General features: G+C 44.4%; 1 protein-coding gene across 4 annotated transcripts; it reads left to right on the forward strand.

The window, feature by feature from the left end:
• Positions 1-1,846: 1,846 nt before the first annotated feature.
• Positions 1,847-16,545, forward strand: LOC142947543 (protein phosphatase 1 regulatory subunit 12A). Of its 4 annotated transcripts, XM_076089205.1 has the most exons (26): positions 1,847-2,169; positions 5,274-5,404; positions 6,565-6,683; positions 7,396-7,552; positions 7,689-7,833; positions 7,935-8,009; positions 8,132-8,211; positions 9,516-9,721; positions 9,835-9,944; positions 10,045-10,242; positions 10,412-10,494; positions 10,610-10,699; positions 10,883-10,969; positions 11,046-11,150; positions 11,245-11,335; positions 11,430-11,573; positions 11,664-11,766; positions 11,879-11,982; positions 12,111-12,170; positions 12,380-12,402; positions 12,500-12,554; positions 12,655-12,759; positions 13,543-13,593; positions 14,913-14,963; positions 15,262-15,278; positions 15,979-16,545. In XM_076089205.1, the coding sequence occupies exons 1-25, from the start codon at positions 1,891-1,893 to the stop codon at positions 15,262-15,264; spliced, it is 2,655 nt and encodes an 884-aa protein (XP_075945320.1). In that variant the 5' UTR covers positions 1,847-1,890; the 3' UTR covers positions 15,265-15,278; positions 15,979-16,545. The 4 variants fall into 4 exon arrangements, with proteins under 4 accessions (XP_075945320.1, XP_075945318.1, XP_075945319.1 ...); XM_076089203.1 differs by lacking the exon at positions 15,262-15,278; XM_076089204.1 differs by lacking the exon at positions 15,262-15,278 and having other exon boundaries at positions 9,540-9,721.
• Positions 16,546-16,907: the final 362 nt, after the last annotated feature.

Consider the following 16,907-nt stretch of genomic DNA (forward strand, 5'->3'; position numbering starts at 1 on the left):
ACTTGAAGTAGCATTTTTAAAACAATTGAATGTTAATGTTTTTGTGGAATGTAGTCAGACTATTAGTGACTATTATTCAAGCACAGCATTCCTCCTGCATCCAATTATGAGCTCTGAGTCACTTCTGACTAACAGTTGATGCACCAATCTGTTTGTTAGGTAGTTTGTTAGGTAGTAACTCCATTTATTGATGCAAGTGTCAATGCAGTATTGTGGGGGAAAAAAACATTGGTTTGTATGAATTTACAGGTATTTGTATGAAAAATACAGCTCTGCTCTGTTTCCCTAATCATAGAAAAGTGTTTCATCTTGATTTACTCACATGTAAGTTATAACTCTTAGATTTCATTTTAAATCTACGCAGTATTGAATTTCTGCTTAAAAATAACACATTTTACATTTAATTCAAACAGTAAATAAAAAAAAGATTATATTTTTATAATCAGAGAATATAATCTGAATTGCACTTTCTGAGTTTCCGAGGTATTAACCTACCTGTATGAAAACTTTTCTTATACTGTGTACTGCAATAAAATATAACTGTTGTGCCTTGAACTTCAATGAAATAATTGCCAGGTGAATCTCGCACATTGTTAAAATGTCTTAGGGAATAATATTTATGTGATCATTAAATAAACTGGTATTGTTTAACATTAACGGCAGGTCATGTGTGTTGTGTTGCATTGGTTTGAACTTAGTTGAACAACAATGATCGTTTCCCAGAAAAGGTGTGACTTACGGTGAAAAGTGGGCACAGAGCAGGGAACAGTACACATCAGTAACCGTAACCAAACAGTTAATCAAGGGCTGGAGAACTTCTTGGGAGGCTTCCAGATGCAAATGTTCCCAGCAAAATGACAAATAGTCACAGCTGATCCCTAACTTGTGAGTGTAAAGCACAGGAATACGGTGGCTCTTTAAACAACTGCAGGTCAGAAGGAGTAACTGTGGAATGTAAAAAAAATATATATTTATATGAATTTAGTTCCTGATTAATTTTGCTATTACATTAATTACATTTTATATTATTTTGTTCATAAAAGCCTCCTTTGAAAATGGAGAAGCTGCAACTATAAAAGCCACAACTGTAGAAATCACTGACCATTTTGGTTTTGTGAATATAGTAATGTTGGAAAGATATTGAAGAAATGCACAAGATAAGATGAGATCAGATAAGCCTTTATTGATGTCCACTGGGGCCGTTTGGTTGTTGCAGCAGCAGCACAACGACAAAAACAAGTACAGATAAACATAAATGTAAGAGCAATTAAAGACATAAAGTATAAGGTTAAAGTGACAGTGGTGTGATAAATAGACGCAGAGTCATCGGTAAGCACTACACAAAGAAACACAAATCACGTGATCACATTATGTAAATACAACATAGGAAAATAACTGTGTATACACCCTTCAAAACTATTTAAAATGTTATGTTAAAATCGCAAGATATTGAGAATTTGGGTCCTTAAATAGCATAGAGCTAAAATGAAATATACTACAGTACTATTATTATCAATCATTTATTCGGTTTATTTGTCTGCACTTTAATGTTTTGTTTTTTTATCCGGCGAGGGATTCTATCATCATTCTATTCTAAGTCATGACCTAGTCCATGAGGAAATTACTCTTGTAATATGTATTCTGATATTGATTTAGACGTGTTTTATGACGAAAATACACGGTCCCTCCCACTGATACAGGAATTTCCGACTCGCCCTTGAAGGCAGCATAAGACTGCCACTCAGTCAGAAGTTCGCTGTGAAGTTCACGGATTCATTTCTAGCGTGTCTCCACCAGGGGGCGCAGTCCGGGGCAGGCTCAACACAAACCAAAGCACTCAGCTTCTACCTCGTACCATGAGCTGAATCTGTCCGGGACAGACCAGGGAAGATGGCGGCCACTGACCATTCCCGGTCCGAAGCTGCCAAGCAGCGACGGCAGGATCAGCTGCAGCGATGGCTGGGCTCGGAGACGGACCAGACGGGACGGGAGACCCGGGAGACTTTGAGCGGTTCCACCGGGACGCGGCGGGCGAAAGTCCGGTTCGCCCAAGGAGCCGTGTTCATGGCCGCCTGCTCCGCCGGAGACCGGGAGGAGGTGGCGGTGCTACTCCGGCAGGGAGCCGACATCAACCACGCCAACATAGATGGACTGACAGCGCTTCATCAGGTAGGACGGTTCACGTTACTCTCGAGCTGTTAACGGCTGTGTGGATTTAACGTGTTTACGAGTTAATGGCTGCTAACTGTCGCTCAAGTAGCGGCGGCGGTTTATCCGTTAATTATCCTCGCAGCGATGAAGCATTAAGTCAACTTAACTTACGTGGAGTTAACGTAAAAAATAAAGCCAATTGTTCCCGTTTCTTTTAACGTTAGTAACAGTTAACGTTAAACGGAACTCATCACTCCTCTCTAACGTTAGACTTGTTTATAGGTCCCAGCAGCAGCATTTCCTGGCCTGTGTGTGAGTTTATTATCCAGTTGGTCGGCTGGGCCATCTGCTCTGTTTAGTGAGTTACAGGCTTCTTTCTCCAGCATTCAATGCGGAGATGTGGCGACAGATAAAAACCTGTGGGATCGTTTATAGCCCGTATAGGCTCTGACTGGCAGGCTTGTGACTCACTGGAGTCTCACTGAAATAGTAGTTAACTATTAGGTCATTTTCATCATCTAATCAACAGGTCTTTAGTGTTTTTTTCCTTAAAGAAGAAGCAAAATGGAAGCCTGTTGACTACCATTCTTAACAGGGCATCTATTGCAGAATCAAAGAGGATTTAACCTTCACTTGTGTTGCCTTTGCGTGTCCCACAGTGGCCGCTCTTCTTCTTCTTCTCAGCATGCTATACAGTCTTAAAGCAGCTCAGCCTTCAGGTCCCTCCCTCCACTTCAGTAATAACACAGAGGAACATGCTGGACAACATCACTGTCACACAAGCCCTGCGTTGATGCAGTGTTTCCTCTGCTTTTTTTTTTTTTATGATGCCATGACACACCGTTTGTCTCTTCATTTTGAACTCAGTCACATGGATTTCACTTTTGATATCCATGCAAGCATGGCAACATAAAAAGATGTTGTGCTTCTAATTTTCCTGCCCACTGGAGCTAAAACTGTGGTTCAGCTGTGTGTTCGCAGTGACGTCAGGCTTAGAGATGATTGGTGCTTTCCCTTAAAGCCAAGTGTGTGTGTGTGTGCGTGTGTGATGAAGTTACTTTCCCATAACCGGTTCAGATGACGAGGTGAGCATGTTCCTGCCCTCGTTTGGTTGATCCACATGTTGGACCACCATCACCCGGTGTGGTCCCTTCTCCCTTCTCTTGCCCTCCATCCCTTTCCTCCCCCCTGTTGCTCGTTGGTTGCCTGGCAGCCAGAATTAAATATAGGCCGACACTCTCCAAACTTTCCGTCCTCTCCATCCAAAGCCTTTCTGTCTTCCTCACTATGCTTCGCCCCTCCTCCTCCTCCTCTTCTTCTTCTTCTCTGCCTTCCTTTCTCCTTCCCCCCTTTGCCAATTCCCCATGGTGGGGACTTTTGGGATTTTCAGATGAAGAAATGGAAAACATTCCTCAAACCGCTGCTGTCAAAGGCGATTTCCACAATGAGTCACTGTGAAGGAGTCTGCTGGGAGGCTGTGTGTGTGTGTGTGTGCACCATTCTTGGCGCAGAGGGTGCGAGAAGTGCCCTCTGTTCATTCATCCAGCCCGGAGCGCCCACTTGTTCAGAGGGATCCCTTCCTCTGCTGCTTCTGGCTCTGCTTTGTACTACGAGCTCTTAAAACAGCCACGTTTCTGCCCGGCTAATTATCTTATATTAGGAGAGGAGAGTGGAGACTTGTTGCAGCTTTGTGATTAGTTGATTGGCCCAAAAGCAAAACCTCTTAGGAGGCTTAAAAGCCGGTCCTGTGTGACTACAGACACTTGCTGCTGTGACGTCCTGCAGAGTGAACTGGTGTCTTGAAACGTCTTTGTATGAGCAGATGTTATCTCATCAGCTGTTAGTGATGAAGTCTGACATCGAAACATGGTCCTTGTTTAGGGATTATCACAGTGAGAAAATAAGAATACATCATGGATTTGTTTCACCAGTAAAAACAATAGTACGGTCTGTGTCTGCACTATTACAGATTCATCTTAGAGTCACTAATATTTAGGTTATCAACACTAAAATCCTGCTGATTTCTTTGTGTTTTAGAGCTACGTGCTGGCTAAGTATTCTTAGCCATGTTAGCGACAGGACTCCAGGGCTGGACGGTGTGTGCACTACTGGCTGTTTTTACATCATTTCCATTAAATATCTTTTGGATTTTGACTGTTTTTCAGACACGATAAGCTATTTGACTACATCACCTGGGGCTCTGGGAAATAGTTTTGGCCATTCACATAATTTTCTTCAGTAATATTCTGCGGTAGTCTGTTTCTCATATGGGCCGGATGCTCAACATTCTTTCAATTTAGGCTGATCTTTACATGTTTAGAGCTAGTTGCTAATATACACTGAAAAAAATATGTTTTTAAAGTCATTTCATCAGTAATTAAAAAATGCAACTTATTTTTTTAAGAAGTGATGTTTTTTTTTTAGTACAAATAAACCTACTTTGATACTATTGCAGACATCTGCCTCATTCTGTCTTGTTTTATTTTTAACTCTTATTTCTAAGAAATTCTTGAAATATGTTTGTACTTTAATAATCTTAAAATAATCTTAGCCCACCGGCAAGTTTTGCGATTTCTTTTAAAGAATTATTTAATAACAAAGAGCTTTTTTTGCGGTATAAAAAAACCTGTTCACTTGAAAAGGGAGTACACGCAGATCCTACCCTTTTTTGAAGTTTTTTTTTCTTCTCATAAGTATGAGCTGAAATCAAACCAGCGTATCACAACATAATCCCACGAGCTTCTCATGGGATTCATCTCGGGACTCGTGTTCTATCACAACGGGATCTCGGCGCGACGTTGCTTCAGGAGAAGCAGCTAAATAGATCCGCTGTTCCACTCGCGCCACAAAATGACTGTTTTGGAAAGTACTTGAGGGCTTTGAGCCGCCCACTTAACAGACAGTCATTACAAGTATACAGTAGTCACTGCTTCAGCCCCAGTGCTTCAGATACATTTCATAGATCTCTGGAAGTGTCTGCAGTTTTGACTTTCACAACAAACCCAGATGAAGTGGGTCTAAGCTCTGACTGACTTGTGTTGTCTGGTTTCTGTATCTTTGAATGTGCGTAGTGGGGGTTCACTTGATAGCAGTCCGTCCTGTGGTTGTGTGTCCTCTGACAGGCCTGCATCGATGAGAATGCTGAGATGGTGCAGTTCCTGGTGGAGAGCGGGAGTGATGTGAACAGAGGGGACAACGAGGGCTGGACTCCTCTGCACGCTTCGGCTTCCTGCGGCTTCATCCAGATCACTAAGTGAGTGTTGACCGGCCGCACACCGACGCGTCACCGCCATTTAACTTGCAGCAGTCCACCCCCCCCCCCCCCCCCCCCCCCCTTGGTGTTTTCTTATTTCAGTTGCATCACAACCTTGAATCTATGTAATGGACCAAAAACAAATTGTAAAAAAGCAACTTGTTGTCAAAGTCTGCAACACCATGAAGACCAAGGTTCTCTCCAAACAGGTCAAAGGTCTGGAGAAGAACAGATCAGGGTTGGGATTTAAACAAAACGTATCTAAAACTTGATTATCCCACAGAGCACCACTAAATCCATTATAACAAAATGAAAGGAAATATGGCACCACAACAAACCTGCTGAGAGACACTCACAGGAGGGCATTGATGAGAGAGATCACAGAGACGGGTAACCCTGAAGGACCCGGAAAGCTCCACAGCAGAGATTGAAGTCCACTTTAAGCCCCATTTTACTCCACACTGTCTTGGACCTTATGGAATTATATGGAACTATTATCTTTCTCTTTTTGTTTTTGTAATAATGGATTTAATGGTGCTGCATGGGATGTTCAAAGTTTAGGATATTTGTTTATAACCCAACCCTGGGATGTTCTGTTGTTGTTGTTGTTGTTGTTGTTGGCCTTCATGGTGTTGCAGACTCTGGGGTCTTTCAGAACAGGTGTGTCTGTATAAACTGAGATCATGTGACACACAGGTGGACTTTATTTCACTAATTATGTGACTTCTCAAGGTAATTTGTAGAACCAGCTCTTACATAATACACATTTTTCAAGTTATTTTTTTCTTATTCAATGTTGACTATCTTGTGTAGGCACATTACATAAAATAGAAATAAAAATCTATTTAAACTTCAGGTTGTAATGCTACAAAATAGGAAAAACACCAAAGGTGGTGAATACTTTTGCGAGGCACTGTAAATACCCCAAAGTATTAGGCCTGCATCAAGGTTGAGTCAGTGTTTACATGCTGCGTTTGTGAATAATATGTATTATATTGCAGGACATTGTATAAACAATGCTGATGTCGGTGTTTATACATAGACGCAGATACACAGAAATATGATGTGTATCAAAATATTTATAGTTAAACTGTTTCATTCTCAGCTCCGCACGGTCTGCTGGCTGTGTTTGTTTTTATACCTTCTCATCTGGTTTGAAGGTACCTGATAGAACACGGCGCTCATGTCGGGGCGGTGAACAGTGAAGGAGAGCTTCCTCTGGACGTGGCCACAGAAGACGCCATGGAGAGACTCCTCAAAGGGGAAATCAAGAAACAAGGTGAGGAACCGCTCCATACCAACGGCAACACTTCCAATGCTGCGTCCTGTTTGTCCTGTTGACACATCGCAAAACAGTCGCTGGTTCATGCTTCTCTAATGTGAAGAGTTGCTGTTTGTTTCTGTTCACCTTCTGATCATTGCAAACTGAAAATCTTTACGTTTTGTGTTGTAGCCAGTATTTTCTGTCTTTTCATCTTTTCATCATGGTTAATAATTACGTCAAATGAACTGAGAACTTTCAGCAAAGTTGGTCGTTTCCCTGATGAGTAGATGAGTCGAGGCTTTCACAGTATTTCTGTACTGTTTATAAATTAGGAGCTCCTACAGAGCTCAGGATACTTTAAAATCATATCCATAAATGCCCAAAAACCGTCTCTGCTCTGTTTTTACAAATGGTCACGTTTAAAGCACACATCGTGCTCAGAGAAGACAAAGACAATGAGGACAGAGTCACTGTGTCCCACATAGTACATAAGTACTGAGGGTCCAGGATTATATCTTTATTACTATCCGCTGCACACATTGCAGAGATCCATCGGGCAGCTGAAAGCACAGATGAGAAACGTAAGATAAATGATTATGAAATTGAATATTTAGTCTTTTGTCCGTAGCCTACACTGTGTTATGAATAAACTCACGAGTGAGTTTTCAAAGGTCTAAAACCCGATTTGTGTGTCTTTGTGTGTCTGCGTTCCACATGTGCATCACAGCGATCGACGTGGACAAGGCCCGGAAGGAGGAGGAGAGGGTGATGCTCCAGGACGCCACGGCGGTGCTGGCGGGAGGCGGCACCCTCACACCTCACCCAAACACCAAGGCGACCGCTCTGCACGTCGCTGCTGCCAAAGGATACATCGAAGTCCTGAAGTGAGAATCAAGTCTACACACCACAGCACTGACAAGCTTGTTAGCTTTTGTCCTAAATGTATTAGTATGGCACCAGAATCAAAACAGCTTTCATTCAAAAGCCTCTCCTCCTGTATGTTCCTCATCTTCTCCCCAGGGTGCTGTTACAGTGCGGGGTGGACGTGGACAGCAGGGACATCGACGGGTGGACGCCTCTGCATGCAGGAGCTCACTGGGGGCAGGAGGAGGTGTGCTCCCTGCTGGCTGACAACATGTGCGATATGGGCGCCGTCAACATCGTGGTGAGCGCGACACAAACAACCTTTGCTCCGCTTAAGCTGTTGTATAAATTGACGCCTTTATTTGCGGCGTGACTAATGATGCCCTGGGAATGTCCTTGTAGGGCCAAACACCTCTAGATGTTGCCGATGAGAACCTCGCGGACGCTCTGGAGGAGCTGCAGAAGAAGCAGAACGCAGTGAGTCTGCCTTCCCCCGAGGCTCCACAACTATCTCACTAAGTTAGATAAACCTGATATGATTGATAGTTTTACAGCGGGAAATGTTCTCTGTGTTTATATGTGTTTATATTTCTCTTCAGTTACGCAGCGAGAAAGAGAAACAGACTCCTGTTATTGAGACCAGCCCGCAAATCTCCATGGTACCAGTTCGTCCACGCAGGTCAGTGCCAGTGTGTGGGCATGTGTTTGTGTGTGTGTGTGTGTGTGTGTGTGTGTGTGTGTCTGTGTGTGTGGGCACACGCTACGCTGTTCCTCAGCTGAATCCCAGTAATCCCAGTAACAGTAGTCTGCATGCAGGTATGATGTTAACAGTCCCAGCATTCCTTTGAACCTTGTTGCATCTATCCTCTGACATTACTCTGGGTAGATGTAGCAGGCAGCGACACAATGAGTCCCAGTTTCATACTCGATACTCAATGTTAGTTTAGGGAAAAACATATATATATATATATATATATATATATATATATATATATATATATATACCTAAAGTTCAACACAAAGAATAATGAAGGGGAAAGAAAAGGGAAGAAAAAAAACAAATAAGAGGAAAATGATTAAAATTAACAATGAAATTATAAATAAACTAATGTATTTTGAAAGAGCATTTATAGCTCTGCAAGGTTTGCAATATGGATACGGTAATCTATCATTATGCATCGAACTGTCTGGAGAATCCGTTGCAAAACTGTTTTAAGATTTAAATTACAAGACAGACGGTAAGATCTGTTTTTGGCTAATCCAGCAAATTACATGACTGACAAATGAAGATACTTATACACAATGCTCACTGCCATTGAGTTACCTCATTTTACATTAGCAGTAGTTTAGAACGTTAAGCACAATACATGTGAGTTTCTTGCACACTGAAAGCCAGAATAATACACTAATTAGTGCAAAACTTGTACTTTGCAATATACAGTATATGGTAACTTGCGGTAAGGGCTTTCCTTGAAATAGAAATTCTTTGTCGACAAACTCATTCAATTGGGTTGACTAATCAATTAGGTGATTTAATAGACAGACAAAAAGCACCACTTTATATATAGTGTTTACCAGAGATGTGCTCATAAACTCATTCAGCATGAAAAGAAACATTGAAAAATGACAAATCGATTCAAGAAATCTTAGCCAACTAAGACCAAACGACTAATCAGCCGACCAAACGACGGAGAGGGAGCAGCTCTGCGACACACCTGTGTGTGTAGATGCTGTAAAGTTTGCATACATCGAGGAAAGATTGTAGAAAATGGAGTAGAAAGCTGTAGGTTTAAGTTACATAAAGCTAAATGGTGTTCTAGTGACAAGACGGCACATCACAGGAAGTGACCCACTGTTTCACCCACTGACGTGTTGATCAGCGCATGCTCGCTCTAATTGGCTGCATGTGGAATGATTGCCCTCACTGATCAGCTCCCTGCATGCCACCTGTTGTTCCACCCCACCTTGGCCCCGCCCCTGCAGGACTTCTATCTCTCGTATGAGCAGTAAGGAGAAGATCTGCCTCCACGAGCGGGAGAAGCACCCACCTCCCGCCCTGCAGAGCAGCCCGGCCGAGGACGAGGAGGAGGAAGCTCAGACGGGACCGAGCCAGCCTCAGAGCCAGGGGAAGGCCTCCAGCAGCTCCAGCTCGGAGGAGGACAGCGAGTCGGAGAGCGACGCAGAGTCGGGTGAGAGGAGCTGCTCTTGCCTGTATCTTGAAGGGAGTTTGGGTTGTGATTACTGATAATATTTAAGAGATAAGTTAGTGACGGACATGTTTATCTTTTGCTGACCTTTGCAGAGAAAGCCAAAAACAGAGAGATCATTAACAACTTGAACAACAAACGCAACACCACCAGCCTGCTTCCTACCTCCATGCCAACGAGTACTGCAGCCAGCCAAGTGAAAAAGGTAATGTACAGAGGTATTGTAGGTAAACATCCAGTGTGTGCTTTAGCTGCACGACAACAATACTGAACAATAGAGATGATGACCTCTGCTGGCTCTGTAGCCGGACCCGGGCAAGCCCCCAGCCCCCGAGGCCCCGGGCTCCTGGAGAACGTCTCTGAGGAAGGCGGGCAGCTCGGTGACTCTGGGCTCAGCTGGACTGTCTGACACCAGCCAGGACCCCAGCAGACCTCCGGAGACTGTCCTGGGCATGACCCGCTCTGCCTCCAGCCCCCGCCTCAGCTCTGAGGCCGACGCCAAGGTACTCGCCGCAGCTACTCGCATGATTCAAGGACTTCTACACCCATGAAACCAGTTATTGTTTGCTAGATCTAACGTGACTCCAAATAAAGGCTTCTTTCACAGCTTCCATTCGCTGAGTCGCATAAAAACAACTGATGAACCCATCTCCCCCCCACTCTTGTCCTCAGGAGCCGAGGCTCGCTCGGGTACCGCCCATCCCGACACGCAGACTCTTCAGTATTCCAGACAGCAGCCCTGACAACTCCAACAGGTGGGCCGGTGCTTTCGTATGCCTCTGCGCTTGTGAAACCAGAAGTCTGTGTTTCTGAGTCACTGCATATGTGCCCTTGTCACCCTTTCTCTCTCTCTCTCTCTCGCTCTCTCAGTTGGCTAAGTCGTAGCTCCTCTTACACCCGGCGCCTTCATAGTCAATCAGGGAATGATTTCACTAGTTCCACCCCCTCTTTGCTTCACAGGTCAGTCATGCTGCTCACTGCCTGTCTTGTATTTGTTTGCTCCCCTGTTTGTGTGTGATTTTTGTTGTTGCTGTGTCACAGCTTATTACATTCCCCCAGCAGTGAATACTAACATGTGTGTGCGTGTGTGTGTGGCTGTGAGAGATGTCTTTGTTTCCGATAGACTTTGCCTTGTTTTTTTAGCTCATCTTATGGAAAGAGACTGGATGACCCCACCATGACCTCAGCGAGCACCGGACTCAGCCGCCTTAATAGTGTCTCGTCCCAGAGGTATTTCATTTTTACATTCATTTTCCTCCCTTGTCTGAAAGATGTGTTAGTCACCTCTTACCCCTCTCTCCATAAGACTTTCTCAGGAACAGACAGAAAAGAAGGATCGCTCTGCTGTCACCACCTCCTCCAACTCTCGGAGCACGAGCACAGGAGAGCAGGAGGCCAAGCAGAGGCGCAAGTGAGTCAAGGCTGTGTGTGTGTGGATGGCAAAGGGCTCATGTTTTTGTAAATTGTGGTGCTGTGTTAAATCTAAAAGCGTGTGCCTTGCGTAGGTCATATCTGACGCCAGTGCGGGACGAGGAAGCGGAGGCACAGAGGAAGGCTCGCTCCAGACATGCACGGCAGTCCCGCCGCTCCACTCAGGTACAAGCCTCATACGTTCAGATGTTCACAGGAGTACTTGTATCTGTCAGTCGGGTACATAAGACGGTGTTCTCTCTCTTTTTTTTAAATCAAGGGGGTGACGCTAACAGATCTGCAGGAGGCAGAGAAGACGATGAAAACGGACAACAAAGGGAGAGAAAAGAAGGACGAGGAGGAGGAGAAGGAGAAGGAAAAAGAGAAAGAGAAGGAGGCAAAAGCGAAGAAGGGAGAGGAGGGGGTGAGAGCCATATATCAGTTCTAGGCCTGCGTTGGCTACTCTTATATAATGTCATGTGACATCACATAGCAGGGGATACTGTGTTTACAGGAAGTGAGCTGGAGGTCTCGAATTGCCAGTCTGCAGAAGTCCGACTTGCTGGGCCTCACACAGCCCGCTGGCACTCCCCGCCCTCAGACGTCTGACAGGAGAGGTACGCATCACCACTTCCCTTTTCGAGCAAAAAAAACGTAGAGCTTGACAATGTGGGTGTTGTTGGAACATTTGATTTGCTCTTAAACGACTGCTGTCTGGCTTCATTCCAGATGTGGAGGCCAGCACAGGGGAGAGCGAGACAGAGCGATGGGCCAGGGAACGCAGGGAGAGGAGACAAGCTCGGGCCAGAAGGAAGGCACAGAGGACCGGGGAGGTAAACGACACAAACATTGTTTGATCTGGAAAATGAATGCAGGAATTTAAAAAAACAAAAACCAGTAATCATGTAACTTGAATTCAGTATTTTATAAGAACACATTGTGTTGTTTGTGTCATCTGCAGAGTGATGACAATGATCCCAGTGGAGAGGAAGAGTTCTCAGGCAGTGGGCTGGATCCACAGGTGTGTGTGTGTGTGTGTGTGTGTGTGTGTGTGTGTGTGTGTGTGTGTGTGTGTGTGTGTGTGTGTGTGTGTGTGTGTGTGTGTGTGTGTGTGTGTGTGTGTGTGTGTGTGTGTGTGTGTGTGTGTGTGTGTGTGTGTGTGTGTGTGTTTTGGTTTCGGTGGACTGTAACCTAAGACGTAACCTGTTTTCTTATCTTCTCTGTTTACAGACAAACCAACACTTGAGTTCCAGGTATGAATTCAGCCTTTGGCCTGTTTGATTTGCCCTCTTATCTTCTTACTGTCAGCAAAGTCTCAATGACGTTTCTGATCTCTGCTCATCTACTCAGGTCATTTAACGACTGCACCCAGGGAGGAGGCTCTGACGGCAAGGATTTTAAGAAGGTCACCAGACAGAACTGATACTGAGAAAATTCAGAAATCAGAAAAATTGTTTTTTCTTGTTTGTCCCACTTATTTACTGCTCTGTCTGTTTGTGTGTCAGTTGTTCGAGGATGTCTCCAGAGAAAATAGTCAGCTCCAGTCTCAACTGCAGGACACCCAGAGGATTATCAGTCAGACCAGGTTGGATCTGGAAAAGGCCACTCAGGTGACAACACACACACACACACACAGCTGTGTTTTCATGACTTTTGGGGACATTACATTGACTTACATTCCTTTCCTGGAGATGTATCCTAACCCTAATCATAACTGCTACCAGCCTAATCCTAACACAAACTGTTATTGTAATCTTACGCATGCACAGTCATAAAGTGGTAGAACCAGTAATCAGCAGGTTAATATGACAGTGTTGTTAAAGACCAGTATCGACATCTCTTTTCTTCGAATTCCAGTTTCGTTTTTCAGTTATGGTGGCTATCACTTGTCATGATGTCTCCTCAAACTTTAGTTTGTTTATCCCAAATACTTTTTTTGAAGATGGAAACAAACAAAACATATCTTTCACTGTGCCAACAACAGCCTTGGCCCTATAATGTTTCCGGGTTGTGTGTCCGTACGCACGTCATACCATTCTTGTCAACGCAATATCTCTGGAAGGGATCGAGGGAATTTCTTCAAATTTTGCACAAATGTTAACTTTGACTCAAAGACTCATATTTACCGTACAGAAATGAACCGTGAGGCAGTAATTCTAGTTCGGCTCAAGAATTTGATCTTGGTTTAATCTCTATTGTGTGACATCTTTTAGGAGACAGCTAGTCATCCTCTCACAAATGAAAAGTTGAATGTTTTACCCTTCACCATCATCCTGTCACTGTGGACGTAGTGGTTGGTGTCTTGCTTTAATTGGAAATATGACTTAGCAAAGGGACATCCTACTGTTGAGGTGGTGATGATGTTAATGTTGTTGATTTGTTGTATCCAACAGAGACAGGAGCGCTTCACTGACTGTTCAGCCTTGCTGGACCTGGAGAGAAAGGTAATGCATCCCTACTGATGGTGTTACCTGTTATCATCTCCGCCAGGAGTGTGCGCCCGTGAATGAGTGAGCGTGCACCTCTGCGTCTGTCCACAGCTAATCTCGCATTCCCCACTAGCAAACTGCGTACTATTTTGGAGGCCAGTTAAGGCCGCATGTGGTTGCGGTGACTCACACTTTTTATTCATTGTTTGATACGGACATTGACTGCCCGCTGACTCCTCACTCACTACTATTAACCAGCCACCGGGGACGATGGGGGCCACTAGTGATAACACAGCGGAGTGCATCGCCGACATCTGCCACTCTGTGCTAACAGTGTGTGAGGGGGGGGGGGAATAACAGTTTGCAGTGTGTTTGGCTAACAGCTCATGGAACTACCAGTGCACACACTGCTGCGTACGTCTCAGCCGCTGCTCTGCGGCTCACTTTTATTGTTTTGACGACGTGTTTGGCTAACTGCTAACAGCTTATGGAACTCGCTAGACACATACTACTGAGTACATGACCACAAATCAGCCGCTGCTCTGCGGCTCACTTTTATTGTTTTGACGACGTGTTTGGCTAACTGCTAACAGCTTATGGAACTCGCTAGACACATACTACTGAGTACATGACCACAAATCAGCCGCTGCTCTGCGGCTCACTTTTATTGTTTTGACGACGTGTTTGGCTAACTGCTAACAGCTTATGGAACTAGCTAGACACATACTACTGAGTACATGACCACAAATCAGCCGCTGCTACGCGGGCAGGCAGCTTGGTGAGTTCAATTCAAGATGCTATGAAGTGTATATACAACGACTTCGAGCCATTTGCTTGCATACATTGCCGCTTGTTTGAATGAAGTGTGTTTTACAACTCTTTACAAACCATTGGTTGCGTACATTACCGGTTGTAAGTTGGCTTACTTTTATTTTTCGGTGCGGTGTGTTTGGCTAACTACTGACACAACTGCTGGTACACACTGCTGTACCTCAGCCGCTGCTACGTGGGCAGTTTTGCATGAAGTGTGTTTTATGGCAGGCCATTGGTGTCTAGACTGGGGGGGAGGTTAGCCAATTGTGGGTTTGTAATCATTCAATCACACGGCACAGCAGTGGTAGTTGCAGACATACCTGGCGGAGATCTGCACTTTACTGAGTTGCTTTGACTGCCTCACGAGTGCCACCCCTGCTATCTGTTGACGCTCTCTCCTCTCTTCTCCCCACTTGAACCACTTTCTCACCCGTTTTCACTCCCATTCTGTGGTCCTCCTTCCTCTCTACATCACCTCCTTTGTGCCCCCCCCACTCTCCCTCACGTTTCAATGGCATCAGGACCGGAGGATGTTGGAGCGGCGAATGGCAGAGCTGGAGGAAGAGCTAAAGGTGAGGAGACGAGTGTTTATCATGGCCGCAGACACTTTGCACGCTTCTGCTTGATGAGCTTGGCTTTAGCTTGTGCAGGCAGCAGTGTTGTGGAGGTACACTGTAGAGATGTTTGATGCGGTACACCTTCTCTCAGCCTTTGTTCAGGGGGTGTAATAATTGTTTTCTGTTACATGTCATTGATTTGGTTGTTTTCCACATTAATGGATGTTTCTGTTTGTCTACCGAACAACTACCTCGAACCCATCTGATCTCTGCGCTCTCCCAATTTTGTCTCATAATTGTCTGACGTCTCCAGTAATACAGAATGAATAGGTAAAGTCCTTTTCTTTAAAGGAATATTTCAGTATTTTGGGAAATATGCTATTGATACCACTTGGCCGGCAGCTGCCTAGCTTAGCTTAGACTGGCTAGTCTGGCTCTGTCTAAAGGCAACTTCAGTCTCCTGACTCAAGTCTCTGCTGGTTGCAAGATAGTTTAGCAGGCCTCCAATATGACGGGGAGCAATCGGTCACACCTGGATATTCATATTCACTTCATATTCACTGTACAGTAATGAGAGTTGTATTGATCTTCTCATCTCATCTTCAAATCCCACCAACAAAGCAGATGAACATATTTTCCAAAATGTCAAACCTTTTGTTAAAAAGTTTAACATGCCCAGATTCTAGGATGCAAAGAATATTTGGATTATTCTAAATTTATTCTAAATACAATTTATAAATTCTGCGCTGTTATTTCTAGTTCTCTGCCACCTTCCTTTTTTAGCTCCTCCTGTTTAGGTTGTGTTTTTTTTAACCAACTGATCTGTCTTCCACTTACATGAATTAGGTGTCCGGCTTCCTTTTTAAACTTTATGGTGACAGTTTTGTTAGTAACATTTATTGCATTGATATGAATACATTGTCAAACTGTCTACAATGAAAACTGCCTGTAATATATAATCCTAACATCTAATATCTCATAATCCAGTAACATGAAAACAAGCAATAAAATCATTTTTTTTTACCACCAGGTTCTGGTTGATTTGAGAGCAGACAACCAGCGTCTTAAAGATGAAAATGGAGCACTGATCCGTGTCATCAGCAAACTCTCCAAATAGACGGAGAGAGAGACACGAAGAGCAGGGAACCCCCCCCCCCCCCCCTCCCCCTCCCCCCATCCATCCATCCCTCCCTGCTTCCACACATTCCTCCAAGTGCCAAAGAGAGGGAGAGGGAGAGAAGCAGCAGAATGTCCTCTGTACATGAACACCACAGCTTGACTTGGATTGTGATGCCTCTATGAGAACAGCTGGAGTGGCTTTTGTGTGCCTTACAGTCCGTTTGTCACAGGAAGACCTGCAGCATGAAGGCCTGTGGCTTTGGTCAGAGGCTCCCACAGCAGCAACATGAGCAGCAACAACAGCCACAATGCCCACGGCTGGTACAACACATCGACTACGACTGTGCATCAGGGGAACACTAACGTGCACACACATTCCTATGCGTGCATCACATACTTCCTCCATGCACATTCCACGAGCGCACAAGGCAGCTTTGGCCTTAAAGCTCACACTTAGTATTTATTCTTTTTGTGAACACACTCACGTCACAAATTCACGAATTTACCCTACTCACAGTTCAAATCTAAGGTGTTGCCAAGCAGTAAAGGTTTTGTTGTAGTTCTTTTTAAACACGTTTCAGGCTCTGTCTCTACATTCAGCATCGTCCTGATGACGGGGGCAGTCCACAGAACTCTGTTGGGTTGTTTGGTCTCCACATGCAAGTGTTTGAACCCACCTACCTCTCCACCTATGCACTTCCCCACATACATTTTTATTTTTGTGACCACAAACACACTTCATGCTCTTAAAAAAAAAAAGAAAATGACCGCAGAAGCAGGTCAGTCGACCACAGCACTTTACTCTGCAAAGCAATGAAAGATGTGCGACGCTTTGCCTAT

Source organism: Anarhichas minor, unplaced genomic scaffold (genome assembly GCF_050575085.1).
Source record: "Anarhichas minor isolate MPS153535 unplaced genomic scaffold, ASM5057508v1 ptg000011l, whole genome shotgun sequence".
NCBI lineage: Eukaryota > Metazoa > Chordata > Actinopteri > Perciformes > Anarhichadidae > Anarhichas > Anarhichas minor.